This window comes from Chinchilla lanigera, unplaced genomic scaffold (assembly GCF_000276665.1).
Source record: "Chinchilla lanigera isolate Chin_1 unplaced genomic scaffold, ChiLan1.0 scaffold00001, whole genome shotgun sequence".
Lineage (NCBI taxonomy): Eukaryota > Metazoa > Chordata > Mammalia > Rodentia > Chinchillidae > Chinchilla > Chinchilla lanigera.
In genome coordinates, this window is record NW_004955402.1 from 10187425 (window position 1) to 10209225 (window position 21801).

The window sequence follows — 21801 nt, forward strand, 5'->3', positions numbered from 1 at the left end:
GTCAGGGCGGGGGCACGGGTGTTCTCGCCCCCAGGATGGCACGGCCCCTGCCCGCCGCCTCCACAGCCAGGCAGCGGCGAGAAGCTGCCCGGTCCGGCTGTCTTGAGCAGCTGGCCGGCTGCGGATGGCGGGGGACTGGCGTAGTGTGGGCAGGAGCGGGAAAGCCACCCGCGTTTAATCAGCGCCTGCGGCTGCGTTCCTCCGGCGCACAGCCTGGATTGCACACGCACGCGCGCGTGATCACACCTTCCCGTCCACACCCGTGTCCCCACCTCCCCTCGGGTTACCCAGCGCTCCGGGCTGGCCTCAGAACACTCCAGATCCTCGAAGGGGGTTGGGACCAGGCCAAAGCCAAGGGAAACGGAGCCAGGGCGGTCACCAGGGCACAGGCCTCTCGCTTGGGTTCTCTTCCGCTCGCCCGCCTCGTCTTCCTCGGCCCGGTCAGTCGCCAGCGCCGTCCTGGTGCTCGGGAGGCACAGTGACAACTTCTTAAACTAAAACAAACTTCAAATTCTAAATGAAATGCGAACTTCAACTTGGGCTGTAAACATTATTTGTCTTAGATAAGAACCGCACTTCCTATCCTTGGCCTTGTTGATTGATTTTGGCAGTACTGGGAAGCGAGCTTTCTACTACACCCCAGACTTACTGTTTTGAGACAGGGTCTCACTAAATTGCTCAGGCCGGGCTCAGACTGGCAGATCTGCCCCAGCGCTCCCAGAATGCCAGGATTACAAGCATGGGCCCAAGGCCTGGCTTGGGGTTTTCTCCGAGGTGTACTTCTCTCGCGGCCGCTTTCCGCTTACAATGCCTGTTCACCTTGCGTGTCTGAGTAATGTCAGCTGTTAGCCACCCGCCACCCGCCTGCCCGTCTCAGCCCTTTGATGCACGTCCCTACCACTTGGAGAGCGCGGCGTGGAGGGGATGCGTCTGGGCCCACAGGTGGGGAGCAGGGAGCCGCAGGCGGGCAGCCCGTCCAGGCCGCGGGGCCCCCAGCTCCCGCGCGTCCGGGCGCCCTGAGCCCGGGCCGAGCCTGGCCTGCAGACTCCGGCCTGAGCACGGCGGCACAGGCCCCGGGCTCAGCTGTGCGGCACGCACGGGGCTGTGCCCACCCCCCAACCTCTTGGCTATCAACCTCTGGAACCTCCGTAGCTGAAACCGGGGGAGTTGAAAGCAGTGGTGTGGGGTGTATACCGCGCGTGCCACCGCGGCCGCTTACGGCACCCAAGGCTGCAGGGTTCGCCCGCGCTGGGTTAGCGTGGAGCTTAAGCTCGGAAGGACGTCTGGGGCAGAGGCTGTGGCGCTCTGGAGACCCAGGTCCCGGCACAGCTTCAGCTCCTCCGCCCGCGTCTTCTTGGCCAGAGCACAGCGAGGGCGGCCGCTCGAGCCAGGCCGAGGGGGAGCCGTGGCCAGACCTGGAGAGCTTCGGCAAGATGCCCTTCGACGTCAGCGTGCACGACCCCAAGTTCCGCCGCATGAGCCTGGTGTACACGCAGCGGCTGGCGGGCGTCAAGCGAGGTGCGCGCGCGGGGCCCTTCCGGCGCGCGGGGGCTCTGGGCCTGGCGGGACCCCGGGACGAACGGTTTCCGCCCCGCCCGCCACACAGAAGTACCGAGGGACGGGAGGAGCGAGGAGCCGCGGAAGCGGGACACCGTGTCCATGATGCTGACCCAGTACGCGGCCCACAACACCTTCCACCACTGCGAGCAGTGCCACCAGTACATGGAGTTCGCCGCCGCCCCCCAGGTGCCACCCTCCGCCCCGGGCTCTGGGGGCGGGTCTCAGGGCGAGGCGGCGCTCCGCCTCCGTAGAGGCCCAGGCGCTGGGGGGTCTGGAGCTGCCCGGGCCACCCCGCGCGTGCACGGCCCGTCCCATCTTCATTCTCCTCCTGCTGGGCCGGCGACATCCGCAGCAAGAGCTGAGGGGGCCACGCGGCACTGGCGCTGCGGCGTGTTGGTGCAGGGGGTCGGAGCCGGGCTGTGAGGGGGCCCCACCCCGCCCCAGGACCCCCTCGATCGCGCTGTCCACCCATAAGCACAGAGGAGGGCGAGGCAGCCACGACAAGAGGGCGTGCTATCCAGCCCAAGTTCCGTGCCACCTTCCCCAGATTCATCTCGAATGTTGTCTTGGCCCTGAGCACCTGGAAACAACCCTTGGTTCTGCCAGGTCTTGCAGAGCAGACTCCCTGAACCTGCTCCTGCCCCGCAGGACCAGGGCCTCACTCTTCCCTGCTGCCTCCGGAGATACAGGTGGAGCTGGGGGCAGTGGTGCACACCTGGAAGCAGAGGCAGGAGGATCGCAAGTTCCAACCCAGCCTAGGCAACTTAGTGAGACCCTGTTGGAAATAACAAGGGCTGAGGGGGTAGCTTGGTAGGAAGGCCTTGCTCACCCTGAGCACCACCACACATGCGTACAGCAGGGCGTGGAAGGACACACAGAGGAGTAGCACATGCATTATCTTTTGTATCACATTTGTTTTCATGGTGGGCTACTTGGCAATCAGCTCAAAGTTATTTATGATTCCAGTCTAGGCCTAGAAATCATAGGTTTTAGAAAATTTCTAGACTAAAAACCTCATTTATAGTTTCTATGTGATTACAGAAAATTTCCACATTTCTGAGGCAAAACTAGAATTAAGGAAGAATAACGCTTGCTTTTCTATGAAATCCAGATCCAGTATCTGAATTAAAACTACTGGGAAAGCTGATAAAATTGCTATTATCCTGGGGCTGGAGCTGTGGCTGAGTGGTAGAGTTCTATCCTAGCAGGCATGAGACCCTGGGTGTGATCCCCAGTACAAAGCAAAACTGGTGTTATCCTTTCATGAAGCCAAATACCATATTGTCTGCCTTGCAAAGACCTATCACGTCCTTACTCAGAGACTAGTTAGGGACCGCAAGCGAACTTTCCAGCAACTGCAAAAATAGGTTAGGGCCGGGGATACAGCTCAGAGGCACAGTGCCTGCCTGGTAAGTGCAAGGTCATGAGTTCAATTCCTGGTTCCCCCACCGCCCCCACCGCCAAAAAAAAGCTATTAAAAATAGGTTTAGCTTCAGGGGAGACAGGCCCTGGCCTAAATGATGTTAGGAAGCCTTCGGGCTCCGACACAGCCCAGAAAGCGGGGCCCCAAAGCCTCTCAGTGGTGCCAGACCTGTCCTCTCAGAAGCTGACCATCCCGCGGCCATGACTGGGGCTCGAGTGTGTCCATGGGGTGCGCGGCCTCCTCGGGCCTGGCCAGCAGTTGTGGGCAGTGCCAGCCTAGTGCTTCTGCATCCCGGGTAGGGCGAGGGACCTGGCGCTCCGCTCAGCGGCAGCTGCTGAGGCACAAGTGTGTGCGGGAGGCACTGCCAAGCGGTGCCCCTCGCTGCTCTCAGAACCCTGAGGAGTACCCGGGCAGGGGCCGGGAAGGAGCTCACCTCCCCGACTCCTCACGCAGATGTCGGACTCCACCCTTCATGCCTTCACGTTTTCCTCCTCCATGCTGGGAGAGGAGGTCCAGCTCTACTTCATCATCCCCAAGTCCAAAGAGAGTCACTTCGTCTTCAGCAAGCAGGGCAGACACCTGGAGAGCATGCGGCTGCCCCTGGTTTCGGACAAGGTGGGTGAGGCGGCGAGGACGCCGGCCGCAGGACGGGGTCCGGCTCTCTCAGCCGCTCGCCTCTCAGGGTTTTATCCCCCTTTTGCTCTATCGTTTTGCTTCCTTTTCAGCAGAATTTGAATGCAGTCAAGAGCCCTATTTTCACTCCTTCCAGTGGTCGCCACGAGCACGGACTCCTAAACCTTTTCCACGCCATGGAGGGCATCAGCCACCTCCACCTGCTGGTGGTCAAAGAATATGAGATGCCGCTGTACCGCAAGTACTGGCCCAACCACATCATGCTGGTGCTCCCCGGCATGTTCAATAACGCAGGCGTGGGTAAGGGGCTCCCGGGCCGGGGGGCGGGTACGGAACGGAAAACACCAGCGCTCCACTCGCGGGCAGGAAGCTTCCGGAGGTCCCGGCCTCTGCAGAGCCTCCTGCCAGGTGCCCGTCGTCTCTCCTCAGAGTCACTGGTCTGGGGCGCCCCTGGGCAGGGCCTAGGAGTCTTCCCAGGGTAGTCGCAGCCGTCCCGGGGCTGCGCACTGGCGAGGCAGGGGACGTGCTAGCGAGCGGGAGTCGTCCTCACCGCAGGGCACCGTGACCGCGCCTGGAAGGAGCCTTTCCTGTGCCCCCTGGGGGTTCAGAGCTGAGCCACCCAGCAGGTGCTGTAGCATGCACCAGAGCTTGGAGAGCTGCGGCTGGGCCGGGGCGCCCTCGTGAGCTTTCCCCCATCACGGTGGGCGCCTGAGACAGTGCTGCTTTTTTTTTTTTTTTGGTCCTGGGAATCGAACTCACGACCTCGTGCTTGCCAGGCAGGCGCTTGCACCACTGAGCTATATCCCCGGCCGCAGCGTTTCACTTTGTGTGCCTGCCGGCCACCTGTGCCACTGCAGCAAATGCTGTCTCAGTCCTTCGCCCATTGTTTCAGTTGGATAAGGTTTTTGGTTGGACAGAAACTCCCGCTGGGATGCATTATTTGTAAATACCTATGCTCACCCATGTCACAGACTGCCCTTCCACTCTTTGTCCACTGATACACGGAAGTTCTTTGATGAAATCCAGTTTGTCCGTTCTTTTGGTATCTGTGTTTTAAAGATAGATAAGATAGACAGATATAAATATATAGATATCTATATACAGACATAGATTTTTTTTTTTTTTGGTACCGGGAAATAAATTCACAGCCTCACACTTGCCAGGCCACTGAGCCATCTCCTCAGCTGTTTCAGGTATCTTATACGTAAGAGACTACTGCCAAATTCCATGTCACAAAGCCTCCTATGCCTTCTTCTAGAGGTCTTCGAGCTCCAGCTTTTCAGCTTGGACTCTGATCCCATTTTCATTCGTTCCTGCATATAGTGTGCAGTCAGCGCGCAGTCCATTCTTCTGGACTGGGCGTCCCGTTTTTGCAGCACCGTTTGTCCGACAGTCCTTTCCCCAGTGAGTGGCCGTGGCCCCCTTATCAAAGCTCATCTGACCATCACGAGCGGGTTGATTTCCGGGCTCTGAGTGTGTGTTTCTACAAAGTCATCCAGACTGGGGCTGCATTTGTGACCTCCTGCCCCAGCTTAGGGTGCGGGAATTACAGGTGTGTGCCGCCATGCCTGGCTAGGATTAAACTATTTTGGTAGGCTGCTCATTTTTGGTTTATAAAAATGTAATTAATTTTTGGTGATTTTTTTTTGTCTGAGTTCATTTATTTCTAACAGGGTTTTTTGTGGAATTTTTACTGGTTTTTCCATGTAAGGTATAGTGCCTGGGAACGGAAATCGTTTTGTATCTTCCTGTCCAGCTGAGATGACTTGTTCTTGCATAACTCTTCTTGCAGTACTTCCAGTACTGTGTGTCGAGGGAAGTGGTACAAGTGGGCATCCCTGTCTCGTTCTTGACCTTAGGGGACACTTTCGCCCTGACTGCCACTTGGTAGCTGTGTTTCACACATGGCCTTTACACCGTTAGGCAGGTGCACTGCCCAACGCTGGCTCTTGAAAGGTGGCTTTTCCTCCATCCCAGCATTACACTGGATCTCATTAGGCAGTGTCGGGCCGCTCTATAAACTGAACAGCGTATTTCAGGCTCTTCACTGCATTATCATCCCCAGCTCTCACTTCAGGGTAGCCAGCCCACTCATCGGACGTGGCCATTCCCCAGCGACTCTCTAGATCATGGCGAACACTCACTGCCCCGACCCTTCGGGTGCTCTCTTGAGCATCACACGACCCGGAGACACCGTCACCACCTTCTCAGTAGGGTCCGAGACTCAGGGAGCAGACTTGTGCAGGGCCCCTGGGCTAGAGAGCGGTGGAATCAGGACTGCAGTTTCTATCTTTTCTCATGTCTCATAATTCTCTCTGGCAAAAGGCAGCTCTAAGGCGAGGAGGCGGGGTTTTTTCAGAGATGCTGCCCCCTGTACCCTAACGGTGCCTCAAGCGGGGTCAGCGGAAGGGGCCTTCCCACTCCCCGCAGCTCTGCCGGCGCCCTGGCGCAGGGCCCGAGGGTGGCCGCTTCCAAGGCGGAGAGCTTCCTGTGGCGCTTTAGGGACTACTAGCAACAGCGGCTCCTATGGTCTACCCTCCCGGGGAGACCATGCTTGCACTGCCCCTCACCGGACTGGGTGACTCTGGGGACGGACAGGCGGGCCTCCGGGTGCCTCACACTCTGCACACCGGCCGCGCCCCCCGCGCGCCGCCCGCTGGGCGAAGGGAGGATGTGTAGCCGTGGTCGTGCTGCCTTCCAGGTGCTGCCAGGTTCCTCATTAAGGAGCTGTCGTATCACAACCTAGAGCTGGAGAGGAACCGCCTAGAGGAGCTGGGAGTCAAGCGCCAGTGCGTGTGGCCTTTCATCGTGGTGATGGACGACTCCTGTGTCCTGTGGAACATTCACAGCGTCCAGGAGCAGACCAGGTAGCGACCCTTCCGAGCGGCAGCGCGGCTCCCCAGCAGCCTTGCGGGGCCTCGAGTCTTCCTGCTGAGAGGCGCGGGCCTCCTGCGTCTCAGCGCGCGTGGGTTAGAGACGCTGGCGACACCAGGATCCCTCTGTAGACTGCTGCCCCTGCATCGAAACGCCCGGCCTTCGTCCCCGCGCTGCGGTTAACTGTGGGTGAAGCAAGTGGTTTCACCTCTGCTGAGCCCATTACCTGTAAAGTTGCGGCTGGGCCGAAACCGCAGTTCTCCTCCTGGAGCAGTGCTGCCCTCCCCGGGGCACTGCGGGCGTCACAACCCCAGGGCTGGCGGTCAGGGGTTCTTGAAGACCGGCAAAGGCTAAACGATGCGAAGTCCCGCACAGTACATAGCGCTAATACTTAGTGTCCTCCCTGCCTAAAAGCACTGTGCAGGTGACCCTGGGCCCCTCCAGGCAGACATTTTGTGTCCTTATTTCTGCCATGGATTTGGAGCCAGGGACGTTTTCACGTATGCCTTTCCTGTGAACAGCACAGGGACGCATCCTTTCGTGGCGTCCACGCCGGCTGCCTCTTCGGTAACTGCAGGGCACTGTTTTCTTAAACACTGGATTTCTCTCTGCCTGCGAGTGAGAAGCCCCACAGCGCAGGCAGCTGTGGTGGCCAGCGCAGGGCTGCCGGGCACAGAGCTTAACAGCCCTCTCGGCCAGGTTCGCGTGACGCCCAGCAGCTGCTGGGTCTGTCCAGCGGGAGGACAGCCTGCAGTGCCGGCCCGTCATCCGTGCCCATCTCGCCTTTACCTCTCACAGCCAGTCTGTGGAAGCGGGGGTTTCCAGTAAGAACGTGTCCTTGAAGAGCGTCCTGCAGCACATTGAATCCACGCCGAAAATCGTCCACTACGCGATCCTGGGCATACAGAAGTGGAGCAGCAAGCTGACACCGCAGAGCCTGAAGGCCCCTTTCTCTAGGTGCCACGTGCACGACTTCATTCTCCTCAACATCGACTTGACTCAGAACGTGCAGTACGACTTCAACAGGTAGGCCGGGCACCCAGGGAGGCTCTCCGGGAGGGCCCGGTGCTCGAGGCCCAGCTCCAACCTCGGAGGTGCTTTTATTCCTCTGCGTGTCTTAGGGCCTAAGCACCCCCAGACTGCCTAGGCCAGTGATGGCGAACCTTTCAGAGCTTTCAGTGCGAATAAACAGCCGGGCATGGCACGCGTGCCGTAGGCTCACCACCACTTAGGCACTAATAGGTGCGACGATGTGAAATCCTTAGAAAAGACACACGAGCCTTGCTATTCAACAGAAACTAAAACAGACACAAATACGGCTGAATTGACACAGGTCTGTGTGGACTCACAGTCAAGCCAGATTAAGCCCTCATTCACCTTGAGAATTCAAGGAAATCACTTTCCCTACATGTAAGCCCCAGAGGCCAAGACCCTGTCGAAAAAAGGCAGATGGGGTGAGCAGGCTGGCTGTGTCCTTCTGCCAGGCACGTCTGCGCGCGCCGAGCAGCAATGCCGGGTGGGACCAAGAAGCCCCTCTTGGGCCCCGTCTAACCTGGCTGCCGCCGCCTCCACTTGCACGTGTTCGGTGTGGTAGGCGCACTGCCCTGAGCGCAGCCAGAATCCTGGACCGGGCCCGGGGCGCTCCTGCCCCAGCACAAGGGCACACAGTGCCAGTTCCCCGCAGGACACCTGCGACCCTTTCGCTTCCATCAGTGACTACACCGCTATCGTGGGCGTTGTCCGACATGTCCGTGCAGAGGGCCAGCTCCACCAGGGCCAGGCCCACTTCCTGGGGCTCTCTCCTAGCCACCGCCAGACCCCTGTGCACAGCTGCCGGGCGGTGGCAGGCAGCGCTCCCATCGCTGTGGTTGTCATTTAGGTATTTCTGCGAAGATGTCGACTTTAACCTGAGAACCAACAGCAGCGGCCTGCTCATCTGCCGCTTCAACAACTTCAGTCTCATGAAGAAGCACGTGCAGGTCGGCGGGCAGAGGGACTTCATCATCAAACCAAAGGTCGTGGTATGTCTTGCGAGCTGAGTCCACCGTTCAAAATAGGTGCAGTGTTTTTCTCTTAGAACTGGGCCATTTTAATGTTTTCACAGATTTATGGCTCGCGTGATGCCTGCAGTGATGTCTGCAGTGACGCAAGGCTGTGTGCTGTAGCAGCCTCACAGTAACAGTAGTCTTCCTGACTGGCCTGTAGTCTGCAGGGATTGTAAGGAATGACTTGTGCGAACCGCGAGGACGCACTTGCGCAGGAAGACACCCGGCCTGCTCCCCAAGGCTCCTCGCTCAGCCCCCCGGGACAGCAGCCTTGGTACCAACATCCAAAGGGTAGTGGGGAACGCTGCACCAAGTCAGGGAGGGCGAAGGTGGCTTCCGTTCAGTTCAGGACGTGTTCCACGGTCTTCTGGAGACCAAGGCCCTTTGGCCGAACGAACCTTTCCGCCTGAGGTGGCTTGCTTAGGAAGCCACCTCTAGTCTCTAGTTACCGTCTCTTCTGTGCCTTCCTTTTCCTTGCTCCTGTTAACAGTTGTCTCTCCCTGGGCACTACCTTTGGGAAGAGGGCTTCGCATTCTCCGCCTTCTCTTTTTGTTTTTGTTCAGTCGGACTGGAAAGCTGGGAAGCGTTTCTGCTCCGACTCTTCCTCAGCCCAGCAGAGGGGTAGGTCCTGCTCCCGGCAGTCTCTTCATGGATCTTTCTCGAGGTGTTCGCTTTTCATCCACCTTGATCATCTTTTTCATTTATATGTATTTTTTCAGCACGGTAGAGCGGTGCTGAATTTTATGGTAAAACTTAGCCTTGCAGCCAATTTTTTTTTTTCTCTGAACATTCATAGGCTGTGGCTTTTGCTGTCTTGGTAACCAAAACAATCTCCGAAGTGCTTATGGTATAATTTAATTATTTACTTGGTGCATGGCGACAGCTGCAGGGGGGCTGCAGAGTGCGGCCTTCAGAATGGAAAAATAGCTCTCAGTTTTCAGCTCTTAGAGACCCATGAGCAGCTTCGGCTTGTGGAAGTCAGAAATTCCTTATGAATACTGAATCTCTGTTCTAGATACAGGCAGTATGCAACTCCCACTAAAAAGAGAAGTAACCCAAGGAGGTCCTGGCCTTCGGAGGGGCATCCAGGCTGTGAATGCTATGCCTGTGCTCTGCCACGAGGCTACACCTCAGCCCTTTTAAATTGTATTTCGTTTTTATTTAAGATAGGATGTCTCTAAGCTGTCCAAGCTGGCCTTAGACTTGTGACCCTCCTGCCTCCGCCCTCTCAGTAGCTGGGTTACAGTCTCAATGTCAACTATGCAGTTTCATTTCTGGTACCAAGAACTCACCTAGAACCACAGCGCAACCAACACCAGTGAAACTTCCTGCAGACAGCTTCCACCGCTCCGTCGGAGCTCGGTTGGGACGGCATACTTTACACCAGTACTCCTTATAGAATGCCTGAGAAAAATGTGACTTGGAAATGCTTGTTGGGCCCTTCCCACGTGTTTTTAAAGATAGTAATAACACAGACCAAACCCGGTACAGAGAATTCGATGGGCCGGAGACGGCCTGACATCCGGTCACTCACTGCAGCAAGGACTACTCAGGGGCGCTTAGGAACCTCTACGTTTGGGGCTAGGGGGCTGGGATGGGAGAGGAACCAACCCATACACACCGGCACTGTCGAGGACTTCCTGTTGGGCCTTACTTTCCAAAAAGCCTATGTCCCACTTTCTCTTGCCCGCTATAGGTGTAACTTACATACTACGGTATCATTTATTGCCAAAGGAGGGAAATGCAGGACCAAAAGTGAATGGCACACACTCGAACATGGTTTATCACCGTGCTGTCACTAACCCAGCAGTTCCCCTTATTTGCGATTCTAATTATCCAAAGTCAACCCGAGCCTGAAGATACTCAGTCTCGACCCTGGGGAGCCCCCTCTCACTAACTGCTACGCTGTGCCGTGTCTCTTACCGCACCTAATTTATGAACTGCGTGTGCGGGAACAGCTGGCATGGGGCCAGCCTGTCTGCGGCCTCAGGCACCGCGTCTTGGGAGCCTGCCGGGATGCCGCCCAGCGCCTCCGGGCCGCACACGCGGCTGCTCCCCCATGCCTGTCTCGGCTGGCTCGTTGCAGGCGTCCGAGAGCGCGGCTCCCATCCTGCCCCTCCAGTACGTGTGCGCCCCCGACAGCGAGCACACGCTCCTGGCAGCCCCGGCCCAGTTCCTCCTGGAGAAGTTCCTGCAGCACGCTGCCTACAAGCTCTTCCCCAAAGCCATCTACAACTTCAAGAGCCCCGTGCTGGCCATCGACTGCTACCTTAACGTCGGGCAGGAGGTAAAGGCAGCGGCCGGCACTGTGCGCCGACGTTCACCTATTTCTTCCCATAGTTAGCTTGCGTTGAAAAGTCCGTGACTTCTTGGGGGCCTGTGACGTGCTCTGGAAAGGCTCGCACAAGCGGGGACAGTGACCGACCCACGCGGCCCTCTCACTGTACCAAGTGTGCAGCAACCGCGCACCATTAGCGCCCGAGACACCAGCCCGATGACCTCGGTGGCAGCCACTCGGGGTCCCCTGTCCTGGGGCCTCGGGGCTGTCCTGGTGCGTGGCACTCCTGCCCACAGAGCTCGAGCTTTTCTGGGGTAGCTGGCACTCCTCCACTTCCCACCTCTAAACTTCTCAAGTTCACCCTTTTTAGGTCATGTATGTATGTATGTATGTATCTTTTTGAGACAAGGTCTCGCTATGCAGTTCAGGCTGGCCTTGAGCTCACTTTGTGGCCCAGGCTGGTCTTGAACTCGCAAGGATCCTCCTGCCTCAGCCTCATGAGTGCTGGGATTACAGGCGTGCGCCTCTCCGGCCAGCAGGTTTTTGTTACTTGAACATCCAGACTTCTGTCATTAAGCTTTCTTTTGAGATTATTTCTTAGTGCTTCACCCATATTATCTTCATTAATGTAATATGTCCTCCTTACAATCACTGAATTTTTTTCTGAGACACACCTCGCTATGTAGTAGTTCAGGCTGGGCTTACACTCACTGTGTAGTCTAGGCTGGCCTCAAGCTCTCAGGGAACTTCCTGTCTCAGCCTCCTGGGTGCTGGGATGATGGGCATGCGCCACCACACCAGGCCTGGATCTTTGCAAACAAGACAATGGTGTAAAGAAGAAAGTAAAAGCACCAGTAACAGGAACAGAACATGGCTGTGTGCCATCTTCTCGGCTTTTCACTTGGTGTGCACCGACACACGGGTCTGTACACACGCCCCTTACCACGCCAAGTCCAACTGTATTCAACTCACGACGTTTCGGCCATCTGTGCTGTGAGCTGGGCCACTAACTGTCGCTCTTCATAGCTAAAAACCACGTGAGGTAGTGCAGTCCTCACGGTGCCTGTGTGACCAGACCTGTAAGCCAGGGCTCCCCACGCCACGACCCCCGAGTAAGGGCTCAGTTCAGACCACACAGTCCCGCTCCCAGCAGCCGCTGCCGTTTACCGAGCGCTGAGGTCTCCACCAACCACTTAACTCCCACACAGACCTACAAAAGAGGTCCCACTGTGACCTCCGTAGACAGCAACTCAGGCACCGGCAAGTGAAGGACCCCGCCCAGGGCGCCCCGGCCAGCCGCCTGGCTGGGCCGCCACCCCGCTCGGTCCCACTTCCGCCTCACCGCGCGGCTCGCGTCGCGTACCTCCCGTGCCGAGGCCGCACAGAGCTGCGAGCTTAAACCCACGCTGCTCTAAGCTTCCACCAACGGGAGTTTAGATCTAGCTAGATGACAAGCTGATGACACGTATTTTATTCTCATCAGTAAGATACTCTACTTAATCCTTCATAAATATGTGTTCTTAAAGGGAGGGTTGTTTTCCTTACATGCTACCCTCGCAGACGGAGGGGCTGCTTCTCAGTATTAATCTGTCACAGCAGTTCTTTCCTGTGAACACTACATGGCACTCTCAAGTTAAAACTGGGCACAGTACGGCCAAAGAGATGCGAAGCTTAAACGGCCACCACGCTGCTCGCGGAGCAGGGGGCGGCGCGGCCTGTGCCCTGGCACGGGAAGGCAGGGCTCGGCCGCGCGCCCGTCTCACGCCGCACTGTCTCTGCTCGCTGCCCGCAGGTGGCCATATGCTACGTCAGCTCCAGACCACACTCCAGCAACGTCAGCTGCGAAGGGGTGTTCTTCAGTGGACTTCTCTTGTACCTCTGTGACTCTTTTGTAGGTGCTGATCTTCTTAAGAAATTTAAGTTTCTAAAAGGTAAACTAAATTTAGTATCTTACATTACTAGTTCCCACTAGAAATTATCAACATTACTAGTTCCCACTAGAAAAAGTTCACAGTTGAAACACCTCACAAAAAGCAGTCCTTTAATACTGACTTTCGCCAATAATCCAGATACCTTAGTTTTAAACCAAGGCCACTGACCTCCATAATTAGAGGGGCAGGGGGGAGTCAAGTCTCTTTTATGGGTTTTTTTGGTCTTTTTGCAACAGGGTTTCACTACGAAGTTCAGGCTGGCCTTGAACTTTGTAGCTCCGGCTAGCCTCGAACTCGAAGCAGTCCTCCCGTCTCAGCCTCCAAGTGCTGAGATTACAGGCGTGTGTCACCACACCCAGCCTAAGCCACTGTTATGTTACATGCAGGTGCATGTATGTTACATGCAGCCACTGTTACGTTACATGCAGATTTGAGGCCATGTTAAATGAGTTTTTGCAAATCAGGTTACTGAGTCCACCTGTACATGTGTATTACCAGCGTAGCCCTGCTGTGGTAATGTGGATGCAATAATGTCCTGCCTGGGGCAGAAATCCAGGAAATATGTGTAACTGTATCCCCACACATCAACCCTTAAGTTACGATCCTGGAATAGACACCAGTGTTATTTCGACAGATACGTATCATACAAAAAGCTAAATTTACCTCAGAACAAACTGCAGATGAAACATCCCAAAGAATCGTGAAAGGATTCTTCCACTGACCTGTGAGGGCAGTGAAGGCTGAGTTTCCACGGGTGGTGGGAAGAGCTGTCGGGGGCGCGCAACAGCAATGTCGGGATGGCACGGGCAGTCACGTGAGGGTGCTGCCAACCGCGCTACGTGGCCCAGACGGGCCCTCCAGCCACACGGCTGCCCATCCCAGGGAGCGGCGTAAGGGATGCAGTCCTAGGACACGTGAAACCACTGGTTCCTACGGGCAAGGGGCGCTGCGGTTGAGATTTCTCACGGCACTCTCTCTGAAACCCTTGAAGTTGTAGAACTACTCACTCAGAACAATTCTGATAGGTTACTTACCTAAGCAGCGGCTCCTCAGAGGTGCTGGCCTGAGACTGAGTCTGAGAGAGGAGCTAGGTCAGGGCCCCGCATTGAGCCCCGCACCTAAGACACACTCTGCCTCTTTCCGGAAGGTGCTACCCTGTGTGTCATCTGCCAAGACAGAAGCTCCTTACGCCAAACCATCGTCCGCTTGGAGCTGGAGGACGAATGGCAGTTCCGCCTCCGGGACGAGTTCCAAACCGCCAACAGCAGTGAGGACAAGCCTCTCTACTTCCTCACCGGACGCCACGTGTGAGCCTCGCGGAGACCAACCAGCAAAGGGACGGCAAGGTGGGGCGGGGCAGAAGCCACTGGGGATTATTTCCTTTAAAGTACAATCACTGTGGAGCAAAGTGCAACGTATTTCTACTCTCCAAAGAACTCCCCAATGCGTCCCAGGTCTTTGGGGACGTCCCGGTCCGTCAGGTCCGACTCCAGGGCCTTCGGTTCAGGGGAACTCCACCACAGACCGTGGCTCGGCGAGGACACGGCCTGCCCGTGGGGGCGGAGGAGACCCGCGTGGAGAGCCGGGAGTCTGCGTGGGTTTTCTACACTACGTTAGGGAACGGTCAGCATTCGCTAGCTTGAATGTGTCACATGAGAGCCACACCGCTGGTGTGGAATGAACTGAAGACTGACGCCTGAGGCCTAAGCCCTCAGTCTCTCTTCAGATCTGTACTTTGGTACAGCATTACTCAGGGGTCTGATACGATAGAATGTAGAAGATACTTGTATTTAAAAAAAGAAGTAGCCTTGTCTTTCTGTGCAGTGTTAGTTTAAAATTTATAATCTTGTATGTATTGAAACTTGGCAAAATTTCCACAGGAGTTAAAAGTTTACTATTTAAACTGAACAAACAAATCAGTAAATGCAGAGCAGGCATCGTATGCAAATGAAGCTTCTCCGGGCTTACTTCCTTTGCTTTTCCCCCTTCCTTAAAACTCTTCCCAGTCTCTAAGCATGCCACGCCACCGCGATTCACCTTGTGCAGAACCCGATTAGGCACTAGCGCCGGGCCAGTTCAGACACTCTGTTAACCTGCACACGCCCCGGCGTGGCTGGAAGTGAACAGCCGGCACCAGCAAACCTAAATGCCAGGCCGAGGTCCCGGGGGCTGGAGCGAAGTCGTTTCTGTCAGGCACTCAGGCAGAGCTTCCTTCACAAGTCAAACAGCATTAGCTGCCTCCCTTACGTGGACACCACGAAGTGCTGCAGTGGGAGATACCGCCACAGAAGAGACCTGGGAATTCTACCGCTGACCTTCTGGTGAGGGTTAAGGAACATCTAGGAAGTCTTCTTGACTCTCACCAGCCGGTGATACCTAACCAGTATCGACAACAGGAGGCGTAAGTTTTCTATGGCTTTCTCATCAAATGTTTTAATCAAAACCAGATTTCTAGAAAGCATTCTGAAACATTCAATTGGAAGTTTACACTTGTACCACTCTGGTTCTTGTTCTTAAACAATCTGAGATTTTTCCCATTAGCCCGTTTGTATCACTTTATCCCCACTTAAAATGGCCATACTTGAATCTCTCTTGTGAAACTACTGAGAGGCCCTACAAAGCCTGCATTTGCTGAGAACAAATAGTATTAACTGACCAGCTTTATTATCTTGTAATAACGAGTTTACAGCTAGTGAAAAGATGGAATGTATTAAGACAAAATAGACTGCAGATCTCTTGGTTTTAATATAGCTACTTATGATGCTTTAAATGTATTTTGAAATGAACAATTCTTTTTAACCCTATTTTTTAATTGTCCTTCAAAGAGGATCTGCCTTACATATGCTTTAAAAACTACTCCATTTTAGTACAGCTCAATTTTTGGCCAAGAGGTACATTCTGAACAGCTGGGTTTAGGTATGAGTGTATTTCACATGTTCTGTTTCTTTAAAAAGGCCTGATACAGGTGATATCACAGTTCCACTGTTTGTGCAATATTCCCACAACATTTCCTATGTAGAGAAGATAAAGTACTTGAAGTAATTTTAAAACAATGTACCTGGGGCAGATGGCCTCTCCAGAGTTTCCTTGGGCTTTACAACTTCACAGTCTAAAGGACGCTTCTTAAAGTTACTTTAGATGCCAGTACTCCGTGTTAGTTAGGGCTGCACTCTGCAAGTTCCAACCGTCATGAGCTCCTAAGTACCACCCAACCCTGTGGAAGACAAATGTCAGAAGCGAGCCAAAGGCCGTCACCCCAGTAATGGAGAAATCTGCACTGACCTGCCTGTTCTCTCCAAGCCCTGTCTTGCTGTGGTTTGGACCTTCTAAAATCACTTCATCAGTGTCCTCCTTTAGAGAATGTTAAGTCCTCTTGAAGGATAAAATTGCACAGGCACAGGACGCCATGATCTGTTAATCTGTGTCTCGGTGTGTTCGGTGTTGGGCTTTCCTACCCTTTAGACCCTAGTGTGGGGCCAATGGATTTGCGAGGCCTGCACAGTAATTCGCCTAGAGACCCGCTGAACCGCAGCGTGTATGACAGTTCACACAGGTTAATACTGAATGTAAACTAAAGGTTAGAATGAGAACTATTGTAGTGAATTTGTTTCTGCTGTAATTTATGCAACTGCTTTTTGTGAATTAGAAAGGGAGCACCTGTTATTTTATTACTGTACAATTTTCTTAACCAAAATTTGGTGAACTTCACGAGTCAGTCTACCTCACATTTTGTTTATGATTTAAAGTTGTCTTGTGTCAACTGTATGTTCTTGTCCTTTCATGTGATTTGCTGAATGTATTAAAATTCTCTCCCATCCCCACCCCAAAAAAGTTTGCTTTCTTTCAATAAATGCAATGAGCTTCCCGTCTCCAACAATGCCCAGGAAAGTCCCCTGATCGTAGGTGGGATGGCTCTAAGGGTCTACTGTTCTGGCACGATGAGCCGAGAAAGTGCTAAATATTTGTTGAACAACAATAACTCCACAGCTTACCCAAAGCAGATACATCCACATAAATCCACGACCAATTTGCAGATTTCTACCCAGATAGTTGTAGGTGACAGACCTAGAAACTGAGTTATTAGATATATTCACAGTGCATCCCCAATCTTTTATCTTATAGAGTACAACTATGCTGTTATCCTGCTCTCAAACACAGCTCTGGGTTGCTTGAGCTGTGTGGTAGGATGTAAGGCATGACTGTTACCTTTCCATTTATTTCCTACCCATCTTCTACTCCACTCATTCTACTAACGAATGAATGAATGGAAAATACTGTTTTAGCTGAAATACACAAAGAGTAACAACAGAACGGGACAGAGAACCCACAGACACGTTCTTCTAGGCCAAAGCCCCCACACTTGGACCTCAAGAAGGACAGTGTTTCCGAGTCTGATGATGGACCGAGAGAAAACACTGCCAGGGTCCGCTCCACATTCCAAACAGCTGCCTCAGAGAGACTCACATCCAACTACGCAGCCTGGAACAGCACCCAGGACCACTGGGCCTCAGGCCTCTCCTGAGACAGAATGGCGCTCAAACTTCCTTTGCGTCTGGAACAGTGCTACAACTGAAGCCCTGACCTCACAGCAAAGCCGTCGTTAAGATGACTGCAGGAATGGTCTATAAGGTCAAAGGAAAGTCACTCACGTAATAAACACCCGGAGTGGAAGTATCTACTTCAGTGACCACAACACGACAGAGGGAGTGAGCTGTAGGAAGAAAAGGCAATACTAACAAGTGGGTATTTTCAACCACTCTTGCATGAATAGTCCACAGTATTTTATTTTGGCAGGGGAGGGTAAATAAAGAACTCTTTCCTCTTCTGTTGTTGCTTTTTCCTGCCAGAAGGCTCAGGAGCCTGAAAAAGATGGAAGGTTTATGTCTGCAGTCACTATCTCAGCGATCCACTCAGCAGTCTTAACCTTAGGTGAACTGTGGCCGGACTACAATACGGCCGTGTTTCCATCCAGGGCAACGAATCCCTCACTGGGCAGCAAAGCAAGCAAAAGCAATTAAAGTATCACTACAGTGCCCACCACGGTTATACACACCGGTAATCCCAGCACTCCGGGAGGCTGAGACAGGAGGATTACCATGTCCGAGCTCAGCCTGGGTGATTTAACATCCCCCTCTCATATAAAGGAGGTGTTCCTCAATGTAAAAGCCCTGGATTCAATCCCTAGTACCACCAAATCAAAACTAATCACTGCAGTCTGCTGTACTTATTAACTGTAACAGTCATGCTCTTACTAGATAGGTCAGTTTCTCTCTTGAACCATATGAACTGGTAAAATACTGCTTTTTCTAATTCTCGTGAAAGAGAACCATCGTGTCCACACAGGTAAGGCTAGACATTTTCATAAAGGACAAACAACAAAAACCATCAAAAGCCGGGCATGATGGCATATCTTTATAATCCCAGCCCTCAAGAGGCTGAGGCAGGAGGATCACTGCAAGTTCAAGGCCAGTTTGGGCTACAAAGTGAGTTCAGGACTAGCCTGAACTACAGAGAGACCCTGTCTCCAAAACAAGGAAGAAAAACCCAAAACAAAAAACCACCGTACAGACACTTTTCTGTAACCGACAATTAGAGAACCCCTCCTCTTCTGAAGCCTGGCCACAGGCACTGGTCTAACACAGCTGCCGTTGCCTCTATAACCCAGACGCTGCCCTCCTGCCACTGCCGGCTTCCGGCCAGTTTCCCACTGTACCAGGGCGCTGTCGACCACCCTTCCCTTCCCAATTCTGCCCTTTCTACCACTGCCCTGACGGCTGGCCCTTGCTCAGTCCTCCTCAGGCTCACTTCCTCGAGGTGCTCACAGGAAGGGTGCGGTTCCTCTACACCTCTCCTGCGTCATCCCTTTCCACGCCCAAGATGGAAGATCCGGAAGCTTCCACTAACTACACTGATAAACGCATCTGCTCCGTCCAAACCTCTGTCAAACCCTGAGCCAATCTATCTCACAGTACAGCAGGCGTGCTACCTGCCCTTGGAGGTGGAGTCCCTACAGAAATGGGGCTGAGACACAGCTCGTGGAGTGCGGGCAGCGTGCGTGAGGTTCCAGCCCCGGCCACACCGCCGCCCACCCCAAAACCCTGACACAAACCTAGCTCTCGCTTTCCACAGATCCTCCCCATCTCATTCCTGGGTATGCCCATCAGTCGATCCAGCCAGAGAGCCCCCAAACCAAAACTCCTACTTACCCAGCATGCTTTGCCAGTACCCTTTTCTGGCCAGTTATAAGCTCTGACCAACCCTTCCATCATATCTTTTCTCTGCGCCCAGCTCCTCACCTCCACCCCCACATCACAGCTTCTGTCCAGTGCTTCAACATGTTTTATACAGACCACCGCAACTGGTTTGGTGTGGTTTGGTTTCAGCAATACCAGGTGCTGAACCCAGGGGTACTGAGCTGTGTCCCAGCCTTTTACAAAGTTCTGCTTCAATACAGAATCTCACTGGCCTAAAACTTACCTTAGCCTCCCTAGCTGGGACTACAGGTCAGCACCAAGGACCCCTGTCAGCAATCCCTTAATTATCTTCAAAATTCCAGATTCTTCACAATGAGCTACATCCCTGGCCCTTTTTTATTTTTAAGACAGGGTCCTACTAAATCACTAATTTGTCCAGGCTGGGCTCCAACTTGTGATCCTCCTGCCTCAGCCTACTGGGATCACAGGTGTGTGCCATCACTCCCAACTGGAATTCCAGATTCTAACCTTGTAAAACCTACTTAATAGTGCTGTCATGATAATTAAATAAAATAATTCCAAACTAAACACAGGGTCTGACACGGCAAACACCTAAATGTGAGGTACTACTAGTACTATTCTTGAAGTAACTAGATTATAAAATTAGAGGAGCTGTGTTCATCAGAAGAAAATACTTTCATTGCCTTATTCTTCTCCCATATAAAAACTACTGAGCTTATACCAGTCTATAAAGAATAAAAGCACAGCCGAGCACGGTGGTGCAGCCTGTAACCCCAGCACTCAGGAGCACGACACAAGAGGATCGCAAGCTCACTGCCAGCCTGGGCTAAACGAGAACTCAAGGCCAGCTTGGACTATATATACAGCATGACCTGTCTTGAAAACCCAAAATCATAGTAATAATAACAACCACAACAAAAGCACAAACCTACTGGGGATAAAACCCTAAGTAAAGCCCTAAATTCCAGCCAGTTTTCAATGCAGATATGGTCATTTCTCACGCTCGGGCTCTGCCCTTCATTTCTGTGAGAGACTGGAGAAGTACGTTACTAAAATAATCACAAAAGAATCTGCCATCTGCAGAGTAAGTTCTGCTGAGTTACTGCTGACATGTTGGGCCTGTGGCAAAGTGGTGAAAATTACCTTTAAGGAGCCAATATTTTAAGCGTATTTCAAGGTCTCAAACAACACCCTGAAAAAGCACAAATGACAATACAACATTATCTTAATGCATTCATCACTTAAAAAAAGCTATCAAGTATTTTATTATTTTATTCTACTTTATGTACAGTCATAAAAGGCCACAGCAGTTTTTCAGTATATAAACCCTTTAAAAGCAGAGGGCACGAGGAAGGACAGACAAGTATGAAAATGAAGTCCCGCAATGAGGGCATACACGCAGTGCAGTATTTCTGAGGAGTAACAAGCAGATACCAAGTCATCACATTTAGCTTGCGGCTATTCCATAGCTTTAGAACCCTCTTTGAGATCTGTTCACAGCCCAGTTGTGCCAAGTTACCATTTATTTAAAAACAATAATGAAGTGAAACCAGAATCAAACCATGAACTCAGAGGGCACTCTGTAATTCTCATCATCTGCAGCTCTCCGTGAAGGAAAGCCTCAATTCTTCACGCCCTCCGTCTTCCTGCCACCAAGGATAGGAAAGAGAAATGCAAGAAAAAGCTCACTCTTCCGAATTCTCCTGCAGTTTACAACTTTCCTTCTCTGTAGGGGTTTCTGCAAAGTATACTTCGGCCTTTTAAGAATTAGCTTCCAATTCCTAAACACATAGTACTGCAACATCCTTCAACAGTAACTCACACATCGGTTTCCACTGTGAAAATACAATCTTTAAACCTATAACTGGTATCAGCAGATCAATATAAAAAATACAGTACCAAGCTACACTGGTATATCTCCGTATTAAGGACTTCAAAATATACTTATCACTGAGACCGTAGTCCTTGCATTAGTTTTCAGTCCACTATGAACAAATTATCTGCTGCATGTAAACATGTCTAAATAACTATAGATAAAATACATCAATCATAAATTTCTGTAAAAGATAATAAAATATCTTCTTTAAAAAACAAAACAATAAGCTATTACTGCATTGTTTCCAATTTTATGAAAATGGAACAACCACATGGTTGTTGCCAGTCCTGAGTTCATTGTAATAAAAATGGCCCTAGTTCCTGGTTAAAGTCAGCAACCAATCCATTCTCTTCAATAGATGGGTGTCTTCTAGTACTGTAGGCAGATGTGCTTTAGGTGGCATTCTGTCCATTAATAAAGTTATACACCAGAAACTGACCAGTGCCACAGTACTGTGTCGCAAACAGTTTTCCATCAGGAGTGGGATCTGAGAAAGCAATCTCTTCTTTACTCAAGTATGAGCCATATATAAAGTTACTCCTATTAAAAAAAAGAGGAGGATACAGAAGGTTAAAAAAATTAGTATTTCTAATCTTAAAACTGGAAAAAAACTGTCAAGTTTATTTTGATTAGAAAGACTTTAGGAATGATACGTTATCCTAAAGACTGCTAAAATAACTATTCACCTAAAATATTATCAACATCTGAGTCTTTAAAATTTCTAAATAAGAGCAACAATGTAAAAACAGGAACTGAATATCTTGTCACAATAAAAATACTCAACAGGGCTGGGGATTTAGCTCAGCGGCAAAAGCGCCTGCCTGGCAAGCGCAAGGTTGTGAGTTCGGTTCCCGGTACCGGAGAAAAATCAAGCCAAATAAATAAATAAATAAATAAAAACACTCAACAACTTAGACAAGAAACTAACCAAGGGAATCAAGAAACATCAGAGTTAACGGTGAAAGG

The 21801-nt window shown here is 52.2% G+C and overlaps 2 protein-coding genes across 4 annotated transcripts in view; one reads left to right on the forward strand and one right to left on the reverse strand.

Moving 5' to 3' along the window:
- Positions 1 to 17566, forward strand: part of Greb1l (growth regulation by estrogen in breast cancer-like) — a 339057-nt gene extending 321491 nt beyond the window's left edge. The window contains exons 26-36 of the mRNA XM_013503842.1: positions 6 to 440; positions 843 to 1518; positions 1607 to 1746; positions 3437 to 3598; positions 3712 to 3916; positions 6318 to 6483; positions 7289 to 7516; positions 8370 to 8511; positions 10622 to 10822; positions 12606 to 12744; positions 13892 to 17566. Of these exons, the coding sequence (XP_013359296.1) occupies positions 6 to 440; positions 843 to 1518; positions 1607 to 1746; positions 3437 to 3598; positions 3712 to 3916; positions 6318 to 6483; positions 7289 to 7516; positions 8370 to 8511; positions 10622 to 10822; positions 12606 to 12744; positions 13892 to 14055 (2658 nt within the window). The 3' untranslated portion in view covers positions 14056 to 17566. The remainder of the gene's footprint in view (positions 1 to 5; positions 441 to 842; positions 1519 to 1606; positions 1747 to 3436; positions 3599 to 3711; positions 3917 to 6317; positions 6484 to 7288; positions 7517 to 8369; positions 8512 to 10621; positions 10823 to 12605; positions 12745 to 13891) is intronic.
- Positions 17567 to 20196: 2630 nt separating this feature from the next.
- Positions 20197 to 21801, reverse strand: part of Esco1 (establishment of sister chromatid cohesion N-acetyltransferase 1) — a 49743-nt gene continuing 48138 nt past the window's right edge. For all 3 annotated transcript variants that reach the window (XM_013520204.1, XM_013520246.1, XM_013520167.1), the window contains one exon: positions 20197 to 21375. In XM_013520204.1, the coding sequence (XP_013375658.1) occupies positions 21228 to 21375 (148 nt within the window). In that variant the 3' untranslated portion in view covers positions 20197 to 21227. The remainder of the gene's footprint in view (positions 21376 to 21801) is intronic.